This window comes from Spodoptera frugiperda, chromosome 21 (genome assembly GCF_023101765.2).
Source record: "Spodoptera frugiperda isolate SF20-4 chromosome 21, AGI-APGP_CSIRO_Sfru_2.0, whole genome shotgun sequence".
NCBI lineage: Eukaryota > Metazoa > Arthropoda > Insecta > Lepidoptera > Noctuidae > Spodoptera > Spodoptera frugiperda.
This window is the reverse complement of record NC_064232.1, coordinates 4967933-4991173: the sequence shown is the minus strand read 5'-3', so window position 1 is coordinate 4991173 and position 23241 is coordinate 4967933. Positions and strand designations below refer to the sequence as shown.

Below are 23241 nucleotides of genomic sequence, written 5' to 3'. Positions count from 1 at the left end.
CTTTGACTTTTATTTTATACTTTTACTTTATACCTGCGCCTGACTGTTAAAATACATATAAGTTTTTAAACTGACATGGTCACTAACACTATTATTAGAACTTATGACGGGATATTTACCATGTTTATTAATTTTGGTGAGTTTCCGATATTTCGGCACTGTTGCAAGAGCCATGATCACGGATTAACTGGAGTAAATGCGGGTGGGTGTTTACGAGCAGACAAATCGGTCTACCCGCTTTCTCGTTCGTTTTTTGCTGACACCGGTAATACCACTACCATTGTCACTTGTAACTCGGCTTAACTCTCGACACACAAAACTCACTGTGTCCGCTCGCGAACTTTCTTCTTTCTTGGCAGTTTTGCGGGTTTTACATAGTTGGACCACTGGATTCCAAGCCCTCGACAGTTGAAACCCATCCTCCCGGTTGAAGTTTTTGTACTTGGTTATCTCAATCGCTTCTCTTACCAGTCTAGGTATATAGTGGCGTTCTGTCGAGATAACTTGTGGGTTTTGTAACTCAATCCAGTGGTTTGATCCAGCCTCCAAGATGTGTTGAGCTATAGCGGATTTTTGTGCGTCGTTGTTTTTCACCGCTCTAATATGCTCAGAAATTCTACAAGCCACAGTACGCTTAGTCTGACCGATATATGATTTGCCACAGCTACAGTCCACTTTATAGACACCAGGTCTTTCTAGAGGGAAGCTATCCTTCGGCGAACGCAGCATCTGGGAATCTTTCCGGAAATGAGTGAAGACAGTCTTTATGGTATATTTGTGGAGAATGTTTGCAACATTATCTGTCACTCCCTTCACATATGGCATAAATGCTGGTTGCCTCTCAACCTCGCACCTCCGATGTCTATTAGTGGGTTTCTCCTTGTGCATTTCGAACAGTTGGCTGTCTCCACTGCCACTACATCTATAAAGCTGTGGAAGAGGTATGTCAATGACGTTTCTGTATCATAGAGGGGGCGAACAAGAGGTGAAAGTATGCTTGGCACATCTAAACAACATGCACGCGAAAATTAACTTCACTTACGAGTTGGAAAATGAGAGGACATTGCCATTTCTGGACGTGAAGATTTTAGTTCGTGCTGACGGCTCTCTGGGACACTCGGTTTATTTCAGGAAATCGACTCACACTGACCGATATTTACAAGCTGATTCTCACCACCATCCCAGACAACTAAACTCTGTAGTCACCTCACTCACCAACCGCGCATATGATTTATGCGACGAGGAACATTTACAGGAGGAGCTGACACATGTGATGAAGGTGCTGCGGAGTAACGGATACAGGATTGCAAAGCACATATCAATCATAGTAGCTGCAACTTGTGAGATAGTATTGTCCACGAATGTGTTAACCTCTTTCATCACGGAGAATGTTAACGTTTTTAGACATGTGTGTAACTATGAAGCACTCGATGTAACGAATTAATCTGTATACTTAGTTTTGTCGTACAATCAAAACTGACCAAATTCTATACATCTAAGGTTTTGATGACTTGAATTTCTCATACAAAATTAACGTTGTACTGTGACGTCATAATACAACGTCTCATATATTTTATTTTTAGTACTTACAACTAAGAAGTTTAAGGTAAAGGTTATCACTTAATAATATTTTAAAGCTATTTAAATATAAGAATGTGTAGGTATTTTTTTAATTTACGTAATATTAACATTCTACATTTCGTAGATTATATAAATTGTGACTGCCTCGATGGTCGAGTGGACGCAATTGCGACTGCCGGACAATGGGTCTCGGGTCCGATTCCCGAGTGGGGCAAATTATTACTTGACTTTTACGATTATTCGAAAAATTTCTCAGTAGTAGCACGGAGTCTGGAATTGGTGAAAAGCGGGTTTACATTGTATAGCCCAAGGTATCCCCCAAGGTAGTGTCATTGGATGTCTTTTATTTTTGATATACATCAATGACCTCCCAAAAATCATGAATGAGCCATGTGTACTGTTCGCAGATGATATTTCTATTTTAACCTCGTGTAATGATAATACCAACTTAAATGAAAAATTAGACTTAATATTTAATAACACAATACAATGTCAAAGTCAAAGTCAAAGTCAAAGCATTTATTTCAATTAATCCTAAATAAGGCACTTTTGAAACGTCAAATTGAATTGTCCGTCAGTCTGTCTGTCAGTGAAGCTAGGCGCTCGTTCCAAAGTGTAGCTTCGAATGGAGAAGAACGAGCAAGAAACTCCATCGTTACTCTTTTAAAAAATAAGTTTTTTACAATATCTCTGATACACTATTTATCTATTGTATATATATGTAGGAACAATGTAACTACAATACGTCAAAACTAACGGGACAATAAAACCAATTTGTAAAGAAAATAAAATAGCGGGTTATTTCAAACATAGTGCCCACATATGTACACTTACAATTTTGAAATAATGCTTCTATACAAATAATAATAATATATAATTTAATCTTTCACATAAAAAAATATCTGCTTGATGCCACAGGATCCCTAGACTGCATTGGAATAAATTAATACTTTAAGTTAACGTGTAACTAGTGATCGTATTTGAGCATTGTCTAGTGTGAGCGAGTGTCCAGTGGAGCCGGACCAACATGCTGCCACGCATTTTTATCCTCAATATAATCTGACAGTTTATAATATGCCTGTTTACACAGTTCACGCTTTATACAAGATTTAAATTTTTTCTCGTTCAGATTCAGTATGGTAGTTGGTAGTTTATTATAACATTTAACACAAAAACCCATGAAGGATTTCTGCACTTTGGACAATCGGAATTGCGGTATAGCCAACTTATTTTTACCTCTCGTATTAAAATTGTGTCTGTCGCTTCTTTTTTCAAACAATTGTTGATTTTTTCTTACGTACATAATATTTTCGTAAATGAATTGAGAAGGCACTGTAAGAATATTTATAGTTTTAAAAAGTTCTCTCAAAGATTCACGACGGGGCAAGTTATATATTGCTCGAATAGCTCGCTTTTGCAAAATAAAAATTGATTCTACATCCGCGGCCCGACCCCACAGCAAAATGCCGTAAGACATTATGCTGTGGAAATAGCTAAAATAAACAAGCCTTGCTGTATTTACATCCGTTAGCTGCCTAATTTGTCTGAATGCATAAGCAGCGGAGCTTAGTCTCCCCGAAAGTGCTTTTATGTGGGGCCCCCATTGGATGGAGCAGTAGAATGGATGAATAAACACAATCTAGAAATAAATTATAAAAAAACTAAACTTATGACATTCCACCCATACCAAAAACCTTCACTACCAGTAAACTATTCAATAAACGGGACGAACATTGATGTCGAAAAATCTTTTACGCTATTGGGACTTACTATTGACTCACACATCGCCTGGAAAACCCATATCCAAAACATAAAATCTAAAATCTCAAAATTTTGTTATGCTTTTAGAGAAGTAGCGAGAACTACTGACCTCCATACATCACTCATCACCTATTACGCGTACGCACACTCTTGGTTTAGCTACGGGATCATAATGTGGGGTAACAGATGCCCCTGCACTTTTCATAATGCAAAAAAAAATTAATTCGCATACTAACAAATATTGAACAGACTGATAGCTGTAGGCCGTTATTTAAAACACATAAAATATTAACTCTTCCTTGTATGTATATCTTGGAAGTATGTAAATTTGTCAGAAAATACAATGGCTTCTTCATTAAGCGTGGAGACAAATATAAAGACCGCACCGTTAGACATAAAAATATGTTAGCGTACCCACGTAGTGGGTAGCATACCCACTTCTTGCATTACACTACACTCAAACAGCACATATGTAATGACAATAAAAATTTACAATAAGATACCCGACTCATTAAAGGACGAGATTAGTGACAAAAAATTCATTAGTAAAATGAAAGATATACTCATAGACAAAGCCTACTACTCCCTAAACGAATATATAAATGATAAATTATTCTAAGTATAACAGTGTTATTTAGTTATTTCATTATAAGTACATATATTGCATTTTCTGTTTTGTTGTGTACGTAAGTAGCTATTGTATCGATTTAATTTTGTTTTTTTTTTTCAATTTGTGCAATATTATGTAAGTAAAAACTGCTAAAATAGTATAGTAACCTAACCAAATAAGGCCTATGCCCCAATAAAGCCTATTTTGAAAATTTCCCTCTTCCCGATGTCAAATGGTCGCCAAAGTTTGTAGAAGTGTGCATGCACATTACTTAACTAATTTGAGCACAGCAAGCAACCCGTGCCGCGATTATGTTGGAACCTACAGACGAAAACAATCACGACGTGGAGCGCACTTTAGTTTTTATAAAATTCGAGTAGCGTAAACTGTTAGTATTTTTATATTTATCAGTATACAACGTGCCGTGTTTTGTCTGTATGACAATTATATACATTTAGCCATCTCCTCACATAAGAGAAATAGCTATAATATCGGTGTATTTCATATGATCGTTGTTTTGTTTACCTATGTGCCATGCCCTAATAAAGCCTACAAAAAAAACGTGTAGGCCTTATTAAGGCATAGTTGTTTTTCAGTAATTGCATAGAAAACGGATCACCAGCTTCTGTCAAAAAGAACGCCAATGGATTTTGCAAAAGATGGAAAACGCTGTTAAAATGTTAGAAAGGGGTAAACGGGGTGAATAGATACAGAAAAGGGGTGAATGGATATCGGGAAATTCTTCATAGTATCTATTCACCCTTCGAATTTTATGCACCCTGTTTTACCCGGTAGGCTGCTGCAGCCTGATATAACTTCCAAAGAAGTACGCACCATCTAAAGAGTGGTTCGACTACACGAAAGCTAGGTCGGTCGCTGAATTGGCTACATAACAAGAAGTTATTCTCATTCGTTTGACTGATGCTGGGGTACCGATGACTTCAAAGATGTTACTTGGGTATTACATGATGAGAAACTCGTTTAGCCTGATGTATAATGACCAAAATTAATTAATAAGATCTCATTACATTTATTGTAAGCATTGACAAAGTTTTATTATAATTAAGAAGTTGAATACTTACTAGTTTTTATTGAGGCCTTATTAAGACATAGGGTTCCCAATAAGGCCAAAGTGACACTTTAGTTATTTGTGTTTATAAAATTGTAATTTTTGTTTCTAAAGCCATTTTGATTCCATTATTACAAAGTTTAATAAATAAATATAAGATTTTGAAATTATCAGCCCCTTGTCATTTTAAACCTACGAGCTAGGCGGTAATAAAAATAAGGTAGGCCTTATTTGGTTAGGTTACCTTATTATTAAATTATTACTTTATTAATGATTAATGCCTAAGATTTGAATTTGATAGTATTCATTGATGTTACCAATGTTATAAATTTTAATATATTTTTTTTTTTTATGTAAATTTGCCTATAAATGTTGTAATTATAATTTTGATACTATTTAAACAATGTTACCAATTAATATGTAAGTAGATTAAGTTCTTTTGCGGTGCCCAATAGGGCCCATAGTTGGAACATATTACTATAAAACTGTCGACCAAATTGTACACTATGGATGCATTAAAGTGATTTGATTTGATTTGATTTGATAGCGGCACAACATGCCGTAATGTGCACCTCTGCCTACCCCTTCGGGGATAAAAAGGCGTGACGTTGTGTGTTTGTGTATATAAATTACTATACAATGTGATAGGGTTGGGACTTCTAACCCGTTAAGGCTGAGTACTACATCTAATTTTATCGCCAAAAAAAATAATATGGGTGGTTGAACCCCTAATTGAAAATATTGAAAAATAGTGATTTTTTCGGTAAAAATAATTCACAAATGATTTTTTTTCTCACCAAAACATTATCAAACATATGAAAAAAGTAATGAATTAGTTAGCCAAGGTTATTAGCTACCGTTTGTCGTTTTTTTTATGTTTCTATGACGCATACAACCTTTGATATCAAAAAAAGTAAAAAAAATATTAAAATAGCCATAATTTTTAGGGGGAGGGGATTCGACCAATTCGACCCCCGACTTTTGTCCATAAAATTAGGTGTAGAACTCAGCCTTAACGGGTTAGAAGTCTCACACCTATCACATTGTATATAATGGACTAGGTACTATTGCCAAGACTTTGGTCTATTTATTATTCCACGCTTACAATGCAATAAAAGAAATGTATTGAAAGCTTCACATTTTCTTTGTAAGTACTAGTTATACGTAAGTAGTCGGGACAACACAAAATTTTTAAGTGTGGGAGAGCCATGCTTCGGCACGAATGGGCCGGCTCGACCGGAGTAATACCACGGCCTCACAGAAAACCAACGTGAAACAACGCTTGCGTTGTGTTTCGTTGTGTGAGCGAGGTTACCGGAGGCCCAATTCCCCCCTTCCCAATCTTTCCCATCCCCATTCCCGAACAAAAACCCTTAAATTCCTAACTCCCAAAAAGCCGGTAAGGCACTTGTAAAACCTCTGGTGTTTCAAGTGTCCATGGGCGACGGCGATTGCTTATGGTGCTCCCACACAGCAGTTATATAAAGTTATACAACATTGTGTAACATTTATAACAGCATGTAACATACTCTACAACCACTGTTATAATTTGTTTAAACACAAACGTTATTGTTACACATTGTTGGATAACGTTATATAACCGCTGTGTGGGAGCACCATTACCATCAGGTAATACGTCTGCTCGATTACCGGCACGTCTCATAAAAAAAAATTAACCATGACTTTTGGTCGATATATTATTTTAATCGGCCGAATTGAGTGGAAATTCGCAAAAGTGGAGTTGCTTTCAATTCCACCCTGGAGAAGAACGTATCCCTGTAAGATGCTGGTAGGGGTCTTGACCGTACTTCCGGGATTGATCTGATAGCCGTGAGATACCTCTCCTTCCCAAAGCAGCTCAACGTATGTTGCTACCGTGGTGCTACATGCTAGCGGCCTTTTCCGGGGAGTTTGCTAGTCACCCTCTGCCTGTTTATCCGTATAGGTCCGTATCCGTACATAGGAATAGGATGATAATTACATTTTAAAGATTCATATACATTCGGCCTTGTTAGGCATGTAAATATAAAGCTTACAATTACAGGTTACTAGAATATTACAAGGTATCATTTAGGAAATCCTGCACAGAGTAATAACATTTATCTACTAGTAGTTCTATAAAACATTTCTTAAATCTCTGAATCGGTAACTTACACTTTTTTGTAGTATAGTTTGGAATACACCTATCGATGATAAGTTCTGATACTGAAACCTTAAATCTGTATTTCTTTTTCTAGTTATACAATACAAATATTGTTAATTCAAGTAAATAGAGGCATGGGAATGTTAACAATTTCGGAGACTTGAATATAGGTACGCAGCTAACAGTTACTTGCCAAATATTGCTCTCAAACATCGTTTCTGGGCATTGAAAATGCTTTCTCGTTCTCTGCAATATCCCCAAATTCCAGAATGGATATTGGAAGATCATGATACGCCAATTACACTGTTGGGGTGTCAACTTTTATTGAAAGGTTATATAACATAAACGCGGCTGTACTTAATCGTTTAAACACAAGCCGCAAGCAGAAGATATCTTCTGCTTGGGGCTTTCACCTTAACTGGCTGTCGATTAGGATTCCTAAGAATTTTGCACTGTTCACTTTTTCAATTATTTGGCCATTATAGTTGATATTCGCGTCTAAGGTTGGTGAAATTTATAAATGTATAGTTTTAGTTTTTGTAGATTAATTACTAAGTTATTCTCAATAATTATTACATTAAACTACTGACAGATCGGAATCTGAGCAACCGTCTGACTATGTTTGAGTATTGTCCGGTGGAGCCGGACAAACATACTGCCAAGCATTCTCATCTTTCAGATAATCTGTTACTTTGTAGTATGCCTTTTTACATAATCCATGTTTAATACAAGTTTCAAAATCACTTTCTTTAAAATCTAGTATATTGGTTGGTATTTTGTTATAACATTGTACACCTAGCCCCATAAAGGATTTCTGTACTTTGGACAGTCGAACTAACTTGTTTTTATCACTAGTATTAAAATTATTTCCATCGCTTCTTTGTTCAAATAACTGTAATTTTTTTCTCACATACATAATATTTTCATATATAAATTGACAGGGCATCGTTAGGATATCTATAGTTTTAAAGAATTTCCTCAAAGATTTACGATGGGACAACTTATATATTGCTCGGATTGCCTGCTTTTGTAATATAAAAATTGATTCTATTTCCGCAGCTCGACCCCACAGCAAAATGTCGTGCGACATAATGTTGTGAAAATCACTAAAATAGTGAAGCCTTGCTGTTTTCTCGTCCGTAACCTCAAAAGCAACTGAACTCAATCTCTCCGAGAGTGCCTTTATGTGAGGACGCCATTGTAGCCTAGTGTCTAGAGTAATACCTAAAAAAACCGTCTCGTTAATAAATTCCAACTTTTGGCCATTCAATACAACGTCACAATCATTATTATGCACTTTTGATAAGCTAAATTTAATACATTTGGTTTTTTTTTCGTTTAGCGCTAAGTTATTAATAGTGAACCAGTTTTGAACTAGACAAATAGATCTGTTTACGTTATTAAAATTACTGGAACGTTGATTTACTCTAAAAATTAAAGATATATCATTTGCAAACAGTACCATTCTTGGTTGATTTTCAAATACAAATGGCAAATCATTCATATAGACCATAAAGAGGAAGGGACCCAATATAGAACCTTGAGAAACACCCATTTTCATTTCAGAACCTTGTGAGTTAGTACCATTTACATGAACCTCTAGCTGTCTATCTTCTAAGTAAGATTTTAACAGATGGAGCGCAGTATTCCTAATCCCATAGTGATCTAATTTCAGCAAAAGTGTCTCGTGGTCAACGCAATCGAAGGCTTTTGAGAGATCACAAAATATACCAATAGCATCCTGTTTTGCCTCCCAAGCGGCAAATATTTCCTTCACTAGGGTGATACTGGCGTCAGTGGTACAACGACCTTTAGTAAAACCATATTGTTGTTGGTGGAATAACGAATATTTATTAAAATGATGAAGCATCTGAGATAGCATCAACTTTTCAAACACTTTGCTGAGAACCGGCAAAACAGATACTGGTTCCTTAGTGTCATCACTTTTGAATAGTGCGATAACTTTACTGCATTTCATTAAGTCAGGGAAAAGACCGTCATCTATACTTTTATTGAAAGACAAAGCCAGATCCTGCGCTATAGTTTCGATAGTTGACTGATTTGACTGACTCTGACTTGATTTTACTGATAACCCCCAAAGATCCTCAGTCGATTTGACCTTGATTTCGTTTAATAATTTCATTATTTCTGATGAATTTGTATATTTGAAATTAAATTCGTGTTGACACAATTTTACATGATTCTTAAGCAAAGTTGCAGAGAGTGTTGCTGATGAATGTAAGCTAGTTGTTTCTGGAATATTAGTAAAAAAAAATTCTAATTCCTGGACTATATTTAAGTTTGACGAAATATGTCCCCTTTTAGTATTTAAACTAAGTTTGGAGATTTTTATACGTTTCCCACCAGTCTCATTGTGTTTTTGTATATGGACTTCCCAAGTTGTCTTTATTTTATCATCAACTGATTTGATTTTATTATTGATATAAAGACGTCTCGCGGTTGAGTAAACTTCTTCAAAGGTATTTTTATATTCAATAAATTGAGGCTCCCTGCTATATGGTCTACCACGAAGTTCACAAATTTTGTCCCTACTCTCATGAATGCTTACAGTTGTCCAATCGCTAAATACTTTAGTATGAATTTCCTTAGTTTTTATTGCCATGATTTCGTTTTCGTTCGTCCTAACGTTTATAATATGAGCGAGAGGTGCAGCTATACAATCAGAAATAACTTCTATAACTGTGGTTGAGTTGTTTGTTATGTTGAGTTTTTTTATTATGCGAATAACATCTTGAGGGTCAACTGTTTTTTTGATTTTGTTTACTGAGTCATACGAACTATTTTTAGTTATATCTGAAATCAGATTGATGAAGAATTTGTCAAAGGATTCGGCTATTGAGATTTGGTAGGATATTATTTCGTCGCCTATTTTTATTTGAGAAATTGGTTCTTTTACGGTTTTGTTATTATTTATAATTTGCGGAGCGGTTTTGGATTTGTTGTTTGAATTATTTATTAGATGATTATTCTGAGCCTTTTGGGTGAGTTTGGCGATTTTCTTAAATCCCGGCGTCATGGGGGTGAAAGGTGTTACACGGACGTTGGGGTTTTTTTTAGTCTCACCGACCCGTTCATAATGTCGAAATTATTTCAATAAATTTATAAATAACAAAGACTATTTTATGCATGTTTTATTTTTGGGTATTTTTGTGATTAAATAAAACAATAAATATTATGAATTATATTATGTTTTAATCTATATATAATAACATTTAAAAAAAGAACTAAAATTATCAACAAACATTTTCTCTTTACTTAAATGTAATTTGGATATTATTATTAATTTCCCACAATCAGTCTTAAAATTTAATGCCACATTTTATGTAGGTAACTAAATAAATTTAAAAAATAAACAATTAATCATTTGGAATCATTATCTTTGGTACAGTCGGCACAGAAAGGTACTATATGTTCTACGCAGATATATTGCAATCGAATAGACAGTTTAATATCATCATTATTGAGGCTGAGATATCCTGTTCTGCGGCAATTGAAATACTACGCTCCCTCAAGTGATCTTCTTCTTCATGACATCCTGGTCTGACAACTGAGTATCAGAGTCAATACTTTTGTAAAATTGCCAGAATACGCTGTCGTTCAGCCTCTTCACGGTCCATTTTTACTAAGTACCTTCAAAAAATACAAATAAAATACATAGAACTATATATAACCAACTACAATTGTAAATAACAATAAAAATCAAAAATAAAAATGATAAAAACACAGATTATAAGTTAAACAATATGTATACAAAATGGCGCGAAATTGTTAAGACCGCGGGGATGGGTCTCACGTACCTTTTTTAAAGTGATCCTGTATCTCCCACTGCGGCCGTGGCACGACTAACGTTGTTGCAACGCGTAGGACAACTCAACAGCTCCAGCTATTGAGAAGAGCAGCAACGTTTTGCACGATAGTAACCGAACTTAAATGATTTGGTGGGTCGCACAGACCCAACCCCGAGTTTGGCGATTTTCTTAAATCTCCTAGAGTAATCATTGAATTTAGTTTTATTTTCACAGGTTGGTTTTAGTCGCTGTTGCCTTAATAATTGCCGTTGCTTTTTGCTGCATAACCGAATTCTACGGCAGATACATTTTAATTTTTTTATTGTGACGAATTTAAACGGGAAACAGAGATCATACAACAGTGAAAACATATCTAGGAAGTTATCATAAGCTTCGTTGGAATCTTCTGTATTATATACATCAAGGAATGTAAGGCTTTCGAGATGCGTACGAAATTTTGTTAGATTTTCTTGGGTTATATCTCGTGTTAATGATCTCCATGTTTTAATTTGACTGGTTTTATTAATTTTTATTTCCAAAATTATAGCAGCGTGGTCAGATAATGCAAAGTCCATTACTTTATGTTCGCAGTCTGTTTGTTTAAAATTATGTGCAAAATTATCTAGACATCTTTTACTGATAAATCGAGTCGGCTGATTAATTTCTAGTTTCAGGTTGAAGCTGCTGAGAAATTTTTCAAATTTTGATGTTTGCAAGGTATCACCCATATTAAAGTCTCCGCATACAACCTTTTGCAAGGGATCGATATATGTTTTTTTTAATATGTGATCTAGGTTTTCATAAAACTTATTTAGGTTATTCGAATAAGGAGGTCTATAAACACATATAACAATAATTTTGTGTACAGGGAGTTCTATGGCACAGCATTCTATAATTCCTGATATCGAATACTCCATTATGTCAGGTCGCTCTTTATATTCAAGACCAGCTTTAACCAGGATACAGGAACCACCGCGTTTCCTGTTCTGTCGAGCATAACATGCTGCCAGTTCATAATTTGGTATAATATGTCGTAATTTTTCTTGATCTGACATCATGAAATGTTCGGTTATACATATTATGTCTATATTTATCTGATAACTCAACAATTCCTGAATAAATATATATAGTTTATACGATTTATTTATAAGTCCAGCAATGTTTTGATGTAAAACATACATTTTCTGAAATTGGAAATCTCACACACACAACGCACTCACGTCAGATTGTTGAATAAATGAAAGCACCACGAACCTCAAGCCTAAGTAAGTCCACTAGGCTTTTGCAGAAGATATTTAGTGTTCTAGTTTCTCTTAGCAGTTAAAACCCGGCTTCAGGCATAGACTGATCGTTGTATGCTTTGGGAGAACTTTCAGGGTCAGTACTAGTTGTGGCGTGGCTTGTTAGAAGCCTCAAGGTTGAAGAACCGTAGAATCTTTGGTAGCAGTAATCGTCCAGACCCGTAACAGCAATCCTCTCGACTCTTAAACTCTTCTGCGAAAATCCTCACTCTTCCGATTTTCAATTTTTTCCACTCGTCAGTCTCAGCTATAACAAATGTGGCCAGCGAACACGGTCATGAAGTGGACAAAAGAGGTCCGTTAGCAGTGTACATTCTGTTGTCCGCCGTGTAGAAGGTCTGCAGCGCCACGAGACAGACTCAAGATCCAAAGGTTTAGCAGTGAATCATTCATCAGGCTCAGGTATTCACCAAGAGAGCCAGAAAAGAGAAGTAAAAGCTTTTTATAGAAACTTCTATTCTCTTCTATTTTTGTTAGTGGCAAATAGAGCCGAGGTCGACTATTATGCCAATGTCGAAAGTAACTTGGTATCGCAAGAGTGAGCAGAATTGCAATGCAAGAAACTAAAAATGCAATAACTGCATGTGTGCATAAAACTCTTCGATTGATACAGTTGGACTTGTTGTGTTAGTACTGCACTGAAACAAAGAAAAAATAAAAATACATAAATACACACACACACACACACAACGTCACGCCTTTTATCCCCGAAGGGGTAATTCAAACCACCCCGTTCCTACTTCCCTTCCCTGCCCTTCGAGCCGGATCCGCGGTAAACCCGCTAGGTAGTCCGCAGCTCCGGATCAGGCATCAGTCCTACTGGGAGCGTGGTACCCGCGTTCGGCGCATCTTCTAGCCGAAAGAGATGGACAATAAAATTAAATGGACCCCTGGCCAAGGCCGAGTATCGTACGCGACCGATTTGACTCTGGCTATGTACTTGGTGGAGCTGAAATGGGAGTCTGTTCGATATTAGGGCGTTTTCGGGACTCTGTAACGCTACAGACAACATCAGCAAATTGTGATAGTGTGTGGGTTTTGGGACTGTAGATTTAGGGAAGGTTGGATGTCAGGAAGAACGGGTTCGGGGGGATATTTCTACCCATTACGGATACTAAAATAAGTTACTTAAATACGAACGGACACAAACATACCTGTTAACGAGCACAAGAACTGCACAAATATCCACAAACAGGTCACATAAGTTGCAACAATCAGTTAAAAAGAGTTAAAATTCTCGAAACCACGCGTCTACCAAAGAACTTGTGGCGGGAATGCTACGGAAACTTTTCAGAGAAAAGGCCCGAAGGAGTGACAGATGACATGAAAGTCAATGTCATGTTTTTTTCTTAACGTTGGTAACTCTGCAATTACCCCCCAACCCGCTTACTGCCAGGACGGCGAAGCGAAGATGTGGCCGAAGATGGAGCACACAGACTTAGAAAGTACCTATTCACTCTGATCTTGAAATGACCCAAAAATAATATGTCAGCTGCTAATGCCAAAAAGTAAACATAAAATAAACATAAGAAGTTATTCATTGAAATAAAATAGTCATAATACTAAAACTATATAAACAATAATATATTTTATCTATCTTCACTTAAATAATAGGAAATACCACAATATAATTTTATCCTGTTTTGAAATTAGTCATCAGAAATGTCTCTGAAATCTATAATATAAAAATAAGTCGGGTTTTCCTTCCTGACGCTATAACTCCAGAACGCGCGAACCGATGTCCACAGTTTTGCATTCGTTGGAAAGATCTCGGGCTCCGTGAGATTTATAGCAAATCGAGGTTAATACAAAAGACATTTCGGAAAAACTTCAAGAGAAAAGCAGGAAAACCATTGGTGGCGAAACGGAGTTCGCCGGCATTGCTAGTTGTGTATAATATTAAATTTGTAACTAATAATGAGTACCTAAAATCGATGTGATATCACCTTCATTCTGCTGGTTTACGTTGCAGTCAGCGCTGAACATAACAATTACAAATCTATAATAAATAGCTCATCGATAAAACAAAACCAATTACAATTTAAGCGACAATAAAACATTAGATAATTTGGATAAGGATAAAATATTATCGTGTAGAAGTTAGTGCGGCCTAATAGGACTGATTATAGTGAACGAATTACTTTGATGGAAACATACGTCTTAAGTGTTAAAGTAGAACTTATTTTACTTAGTGATTTGTTAGGGTTTATTATACATTCATAAACTCTAACAAATCACATTCATATACATTCTGGTTTAATTTTATTATTTAATTGTGTAATAGACTATACGTTGGATTAACCATAAACAAAAGAATAAAACGGGCTTATGTTCTCATAATGTCATTTGTTGAATTGATCATAAACAAAAGTAGAACGGGCTTGTATTCTTGAAATGTCATTGAGAAAGAGGTCGATAAAGGCGGGAAATCGAATGCAATTTTTCAACGGATTGCAGGATTCTGTTGGCGGGGCTACAGTCGAGTGGATTGTTATATTACTTTCGTTATAACAGTAGAATTTTTGAAGAAAATTCGATAATATATAAAAATAAATCGGGGTTCCCTTCCTGACGCTATAACTCCAGAACGCACGAACCAATTTCCACGGTTTTGCATTCGTTGGAAAGGTCTCGGGCTCCGTGAGGTTTATAGCAAAGAGAAAAGTAGGAAAACAGAGAAAATCATTGGTAGCGAAAAAGAGTTCGCCGGGTTTGCTAGTATTGTATGAAATATGCATGCAACATCACGTCTTTTATCCCCGAAGGAGTAGGCAGAGGTGCACATTACGGTACTTAATACCGCTATACAATGTACCCACTTTTTACCATTTGTGTTATAAGTCCCATGTAATAGGGGGTGATCCTATTGCCATATACTGGGCACAATTCATTATGTGTGGTACATTTCATGCACATTCACATTTGTATGAAATATACCAAGTTGTTTTCCTTATAATCTCCGGTTTTGGACTGCAAACAATTAACGCTGTAGTATAAAAGTGTTTACGTTTCAGGACTTGAATAAAACGTAAGTATGCGCCATTTTATTATTTTCTTTGGAGTATTTTTCTACCAAAATTATGACTATCGGTTATTGGTTTGATAAAAGACGGAGTTTAACTATACGTAGCATGCAATAAACATGTTCATTTTCATACTATGGTATGGGAGGTTATTGCGGGCTTGTCCCAAAAAAAGTATAGTAATATGCAAAGATGCTAAAAGTTTATAGTTTATTGACTTTGGTAAGGAAGTATCGCCGCTAGAGTCTGTTGATATTGATGAACGAGTTCAACGTTCTAGTATTTGGTGGAAATACAGTTTTAAGTATGGTCTCATTAATATTTTAGTCCACACTCTCAAACTTGTCTAACTTTTCAAAGAATTCTGTGCTTGGTAGAGCCCAAAACGTAGATTTTGTCAGAAGAATTAAAAACAATTTAAAAGTCAAAGTCAAAGCGTTTATTGCAACTAAGTGTACAGATGATGGTCACAGAATTAATAAAGTGCTTAAGACTTAGCTACCTTTTACAGACATTACATTATATTTTAAGATAAATATATTCATTGTTATTACAATTCCAATAAAATTCTAGGTGAACATTATTCTACATTATACTTAAAGAAAAAAGAAATTCTCAGCTTTAGTTTAAGTCGTGGCAGAAATCTATAATATAAAAATAAGTCGAGTTTTCCTCCCTGACGCTATAACTCCAGAACGCACGAACCGATTTCCACGGTTTTACAGTCGTTGGAAACGTCTCAGGCTCCGTGAGGGTTATAGCAAAGAAAATTCAGGAAAAAAAGCAGGAACATAGGGAAAATCATTGGTGGCGAAACGGAGTTCGCCGGATTTGCTAAAGAATAGTAGCTAAATTCTAGGTAGAAGGTGCAACATTATTTTATATATAAAAAAAAATGTCAACTTTAAGTCAAATCGTGGCAGAAATTAATTTTATAATTATAATTACAGTAGCGTTTAAAATGTCAGTAATATAATTATGATTCAATGAATTCACTGGTTTTAAAACCGCATGCAGATAACTTCGATGAGGAAAACGTTCGTATAGGTTAGGGATGGCAAACCATTGGCACGTGTGCCACTGATGGCACGGCACACAATATTTTGGGCACGACAGTGACCACTAAACATAAAACTATGGCTATAAACCAATTCATTTGTATCTAGCATTGCTATCTAGTATCGTAGATATCTAACGATGTGATGACTGCTTACAATCAGACTAACTGTAGACTTTGTTGCTACTGATTGATAAAAAGTAAAAATTATTTGATGGCAGACCTCAATACACATTTCTTCAAAGTAGTTGGCACGACAATATGTAAACGTTCGCCATCCCTGGTATAGGTAGTAATACTTCAGTAGAAGACACTTTCTGTCTATAGTTACTAAGAACATATTCTCTAAAATATCTTAATTTAAAGCATATAGAAATAAAAGTAAATACGTGAAACTTGGTTAAGTGGGACCTGGATAAGTGAGAAACCTCCACAACTAGAACTCATACTGAGGTCCCAACACATTGGCACTGAATTACCTCTATTAGTGGGAAACACAATCCTCTTTATCTGGGATTCGTTCTTTCGATTTATCATCATAGTTATCTCTATAACTGAGGCAGCAAGTGAATATTAAATACATAAACCTCAGTAACTGAGATAAATTGTTTTGTTTGTTGATTTACTTATTCTTATTCAATTACAATGTGCACATAACACATAGTCTTATTTAAGAATCACCCCTCTTTATCTGAAATAACCTGTATTTTCACCTCTATTAATGGAACCCTCTGTAAATGAGACAAATATTTATTTATACCTGGTTATCTGAGACACTGGGTTAGTGGAATACCTCTATAAGTGATACGAATTTAAAGACCCCTTGATGTCTCACTTAACAAGGTTTCACTGTATATATAAATCAATTTTTTTCAAGTGTGTCTAGGCCTACATAACAGTCGTTTTCCCTAATGACTCCGCTTATAGCATATGGGACATCATAATCCAAAGCACTTCTGTCCTTATCCTGCCATTTAGCAGCAACAGGTCGTGTATCATAAGCATAAGCGTAGGCACTATCATTTATATCTGCCATAGCATTAACATTCTTGTAATCTTGCTGTTCAGGTCTATTATGCTTTGCATCTACTGCTTCATAAATATCAGGTTTGCCAGTATTTCGTTTCTTCGGTTTACCATCACGTATAAGTTTATCATATGTGTCTTCATTAGGTTTAGTATCTTTAGTAGCCGGGGTACTATTCTTATTAACATTTACTACTTGGTAGGCATCATTGCTCGTTGATTTATTGGGTATTGTGAAGTTATCATCAATTTCTGTATAGTGATTTTCTGATGGAGGATGACTCTGTCTTAGGTTTGGATATTTGGGTATCTTGTTACTATATGCGTATGAGTAATTCTCTTGTGTAACACCTTCGTCGGTTTTCGCGTACTGATTGTTTTCATCCCACTGCGCCGGAAAAGGTGGTATCGGACTTTCGTTTTGATTTGAAATGTTGTTGTAACGGTTCTGAAATTTTATTTAACTAAATTAATCATAAAGCGCTATTTTTATTTTTAATTTAAAGAGTAAATGAGCAATCTTGTCACCTTAGTATAAGTTTCATTGACATTGAACGAAAACGAAACGAGAGCGCGTTCGGTGCTCTGATTAGCCAGCGTGAATATACCAACCAATCAGAACGCCGAAATCTTTCTCGTTTCGTTTTCGTTCAACGTAAAGTAAACTCGTACTAAGAGTATGTATTATTATTAAGTAATAATGTAGTGTGTTTAAGTATTACTAAGTAAGTGATCACCATCACTTACTTTGGTTTTGTTAAATTACATATGTTTGCGATCTAACATGTGGGAGAGCCATGCTTCGGCACTGCTCGGCCGGTTCCGGCCTCAAAGAAAACTGACGTGAAACGACCGCAACGATATATACAGCCGTGTAAGTAAAGCCTACTTCCACGAAGCGTCATAATAATAATATGAATACTTCGGCTATCGTTGTGCCGATAGTCGTGTCAGCCAACGGTTTAATACCCAACAGCCTCGACAACCACCTTAGGAGGCTGGGGTTGGGCGGATGGATCAAGGGCCTGATGCAGAAGGCAGTACTCCTCGAAACGGCACGTATTGTGAGGAGGTTTCTGTCTTTGGAGCCCTAACCACCGGTAGCTTGGACCATGCTCCCGCTACTGGTCGGCTCCTATTTTTATATTTTTAAATGTTATTTTGTTTTTTATTTTTATAAGTAATGTTTAAAAATATAATTTTAGAGTGTTTTAAATAAATATATGGAAATATGAATACAAACAATTATTCATCAACAACTTGCTTTAAAATACAAACTTGTTGAATCTGAAGTATCGTATTATAAGTATCTGCCTGACCCAGTTCTTGAAAATGGAGACGTCACACTGTATTGGCGTCGAACTATCATCACAGACAGGACAATTGTTGCTAACAAACCTGATATTGTGGTGATAGATCGACCAAGCCGTCGCACAATGATAATAATTGATATAACAATCCCACGCAAGCGTTGTTTCACGTCGGTTTTTTGTGAGACCGTGACATCACTCCGGTCGAGCCGGCCCATTCGTGCCGAAGCATGGCTCTCCCACACTTTTGCCGTTTGCTGAACTTGATGAATGTGATGATGATGTTGATCAGTTACGATATTTTTCTGAACTCAAGAATGATACTAGAACCTCCTACGTCAGCAAGTAGCAAAGAGTTATTATAACTTACGTTAAGTAGTTTCGCCGTTTTGAACCTTTTGTACCAGAAAATAAGGATGCATATTAAGAAAGCAACGACAGCCACGCAGACTACTACGTAAAGGAGTATAAATGGGATGGTCGTATCTGAAAAAAAAAATCAAAAAAATGGATGTAAGTACATAATATAATCGATACATATTTATAATGTACACCCACTTTTCACAATTTATGTTGTAAGTTCCATGTGGTGAGCCTATTGCCATATACCGGGCACAATTCCAGACACCGTGCTACTATGGAGAAATTTTCGAAAAACCGAAAAATGTCCAGCAATACTTCGCCCGACCCGGGAATCGAACCCGAGACCTATATTAAATTTACGTTTCTCGTTCTTTAACTATTTAAATTTTTTCGAGATAGTACCAATGATAACAAACATATTATAAGTGTGGGAGAACCATGCTACGGCACAAATGGGCGGAGTGATACCACGGTCTCACAGAAAACCGACGTGAAACAACGCTTGCATTGTTTCGTTGTGTGAGTGAAATTACCAGAGGCCCAATTTCCCCCCTTCCCAAACCCCGATTCCCCAAGAATCCTCAAATTCCTAACCCCCAAAAGGACGGCAACGCACTTGTTACGCCTCTGTTGTTTCGGATGTACATGATCGGCGGCGATTGTTTACCATCAGGTGATCCGTCTGCTCGCTTTCGGTAAATTTTCGGTTTTCGTTGAAATATTTAGTTGTATTATACGTCTATAGACGACTACTTGTCGTTTCATTTAAATCATATGAGTGATCTCCATACTGTTTAGATAGACAATGTGTTAAAATGTGAACACTCCAGTTTTCCCGTCATGTACTTACGTGGATTAATTTGATCCTCAAAGTTCTCCGAGTTTGATATCTCTTTCAGTTGTAATTGTACTTCAGCAACATACAATATTTTGTTGTTATAGTAGTATTCATAAGCAATGCATTTGATATTTTTTTTATCATCGTTTTCAGTTAAAGTTTTTGTAAAATTCTCAACTGCATATTTCATCATGTTCGATTGTCTATAATCATTTTTAGATGACTCTACTCCTGTAAAAATAAATTTAAAAAGGCTATACATGCTGCTCGTTGTGGGGAGTACGGAAGTACTAAGAGAGGATAGATTTGTTATCATATTGGCTGATAATATACGCAAAATGAGCTAAATACGCCCAGTAGTTTGGCCACAAAGTGCATTTTTCTCTTTAAACTCATTTGCAAACTCTTTACAAATACGGCATTACAGCTGCGCCACATGTCCGTAACATTCCTATGTTGCAGACATCCGTGAAGAGTTACATTTTGTTTGATCCACTGAAGAGTTACATGTTACACAGAATTTAATACTTGATTTATTTAATAATTTATTATTTTATTTAACTTTTTAAAATTCACTGTTTTCATTGAAATATTGAAATAATTAATAAGATAGAAGTAATGTCCATGAAAATAAATTCGTTAATAGACCTAAACCGATAGGATTGTTATGAAGAAGGATACTCATTCAAACATGGATTATATTTTGTTACAACTTACCATTAAAATTCCATTTAAATTTATAGTTTCCAGAGGGCAGGATATTCAGAACACACCCCAAGCTTATAGTTTCGTTTACCGAGTATTGGTAGACGGTGGTCCAAACGTCACCGCTGTGGTACTGGTACAGAATATTTGGTCTGGCCAGACCAAACACACGTACCGTACCAACTGGGACTATAAAATTTCAAAGAAGCTATACATTTCAATTATTTGTTTTAATTTTATGCAGAAGTACGAAGTTTTTCAGGGTCATGACCGCTCTGCTAAGAGCGTTGACTGAGAAGAACCAAGATGTTCCCTCATCCACCGTCAGAGATATTTGCCAGGACGTGTGTTTCCTGAAGGGTATAACATGAGTGTCCTCAAGACTCGAGTGAAAAAGTTGCTTATAGACGGACGTGCTCCATCGTAGGCTGCATTATAGCTTACCATCATCAAATATTTTAAAAAACTAGTAAATATTTTATTTATTTACTTTTTATGGAATAACCCGACAAACGAGCAGTCGGAACACCTTATAGTAAGCACTTGGCACCGCCCGTGGATACCCACAATACCAGAAGAGTTACTAGGCGTTCTGTGAGGCCGTGGTATCAGTCCGGTAGAGCCGGCCTATTCGTGCTGAAACATGACTCTCCCACACTTACCAATATAATTTACGAACCTGCAACATCAGACTTGAATGTCATTCTGGCATATTCTTCCTTCTCTCTTCTACTATTAAATCCACATGAAAGAGTTTTATTGTTCAGGAAAACAGCAGACGAATTTATAGTAGCAACTATTTTGTCATCAATTTTCTTAACTGCAAGTGAATATTTTAATTTATGAAATTAGTTACAAATGTGCAAAATAAGCTTTTAGTTATACGTCCTGATAATCAGGAGAAACGGGTCGATCTAATGAGCCCAAACTCTATATGTTTACACACACAGTATCACGCATTTTGTCCGCGAAGGGATAGGCAAAGTTGCACATTACGGCATGCAATACCGCTATACAATGTACACCTACTTTTCACCATTTGTGTTATAAGTCCGATGTAATAGGGGGTGAGCCTATTGTCATATACAGGGCACAATTCCAGACTCCGTGCCAGTCCTTTAATACTTTGCCCAACTCAGGAATCGAACCCGCCTGCTGTCGGATAAGGGGTATCCCCTTATCGCCTTAGTTGCACTTGCGACGACACGACCAACGAGGCAGTCTTCTCTCTTCCAATTCCATCATCAGACCGCATCGATTGCAGCCTAATACTGCATGGTCATCTAATCTAATGACAATACTGTGGCGACACATTGACAAGTAACAAGTAACAGATGACAGAAGTCGCACACAGACTATCGACGAGCAAAATCAATGGATGACGTCACAAATATCCTGCATCGCACATACGAAGTTTACATGCGAAATAACACGGATAGAAAATCCCAACGAACAACAGTTGGGCAGAAAGCCCGCCAGGCATGATCACCTCGCCTGGTCGGAGGATCCTCCTTTGCTTAGGGAACTTTACTCTCTGTTCCCTAAAGTGGTGACCCCCGACGTGATTGAAAGCAACCTTCACGGAGCAGATCAGCACCGTCATCCTTATCGCCATCTCCCTCACCCATCACTTCTCCGCTGAGCGGTAATCAAGTCGCAGCCAACCAGCATCCCCGGCCTCATCAGGGACCACCACACGCTACATCGAAGATATGCAGCCTGGTTCTTCCCTACGGCCTCATCAGCGTCTAGGCACAGCACTCTGCACACGGTCTGAGGACGTCTTCCTCCCGTCAACGCAGACGCCAGCCACTACGCACCTACCCTCGCAGCATCTATTCCCCGACTCACCGTGGAACACTGCGAGCTTCACTACTCCGACTCACTGGAGTATCACCCTGCACCGCTCACCCGACTCACTGGGCATTCAGCGGCACAGTTCCGACTCACTGGAACTGGGGACTTTCTACCCTGGCTCTGGCACCGCTCATCTCAAGCATCGACAGCCGTCTCAACAGGATCGACCTCCGGTCTTGGGGGGGAGTGATGTGGCGACACATTGACAAGTAACAAGTAACAGATGACAGAAGTCGCACACAGACTATCGACGAGCAAAATCAATGGATGACGTCACAAATATCCTGCATCGCACATACGAAGTTTACATGCGAAATAACACGGATAGAAAATCCCAACGAACAACAGTTGGGCAGAAAGCCCGCCAGGCATGATCACCTCGCCTGGTTGGAGGATCCTCCTTTTCTTAGGGAACTTTACTCTCTATTCCCTAAAATACAATAATTGCACGTGTGTCAAACTCAACCATAGTTTTATGAAACCGATATGCTTCTGGCGCGCCACGGTACATACGTATGTTTCCGTCTGTAATGATATCATATTAATACAAACCTTTGATTCTATTGTACAAAGTTACTTGTTCTCTGTCAAAATAAAACTGTAATGGAATACTTGAATACGGTCGTTTAGCTTCGCAAGTGACGATGATCATTTCTCCGTCTACATATTTGAATATCGGATAGTCAAAATATGAACCAGTCCTTCTTACGTAGCGTTCCAACAATCCGTTCACTGTTACTATCAATATATTGTCTTGTTTATCTAGAAATAGAAAAATAAGCATAAAT

At 36.9% G+C, this 23241-nt stretch overlaps 1 protein-coding gene across 2 annotated transcripts; it reads right to left on the bottom strand.

The window, feature by feature from the left end:
• Positions 1–15713: 15713 nt before the first annotated feature.
• On the bottom strand, positions 15714–23233 carry LOC118280525 (uncharacterized). 2 transcript variants are annotated; one of them, XM_050701943.1, is made up of 6 exons: positions 23006–23233; positions 21276–21416; positions 20609–20785; positions 19904–20122; positions 19061–19176; positions 15714–17828 (listed from the first exon to the last, which is right to left on the bottom strand). In XM_050701943.1, exons 1-6 carry the CDS (start codon positions 23103–23105, stop codon positions 17217–17219), a joined length of 1365 nt encoding a protein of 454 aa, XP_050557900.1. In that variant the 5' UTR covers positions 23106–23233; the 3' UTR covers positions 15714–17216. The 2 variants fall into 2 exon arrangements, with proteins under 2 accessions (XP_050557900.1, XP_050557901.1); XM_050701944.1 differs by having other exon boundaries at positions 20609–20779.
• Positions 23234–23241: the final 8 nt, after the last annotated feature.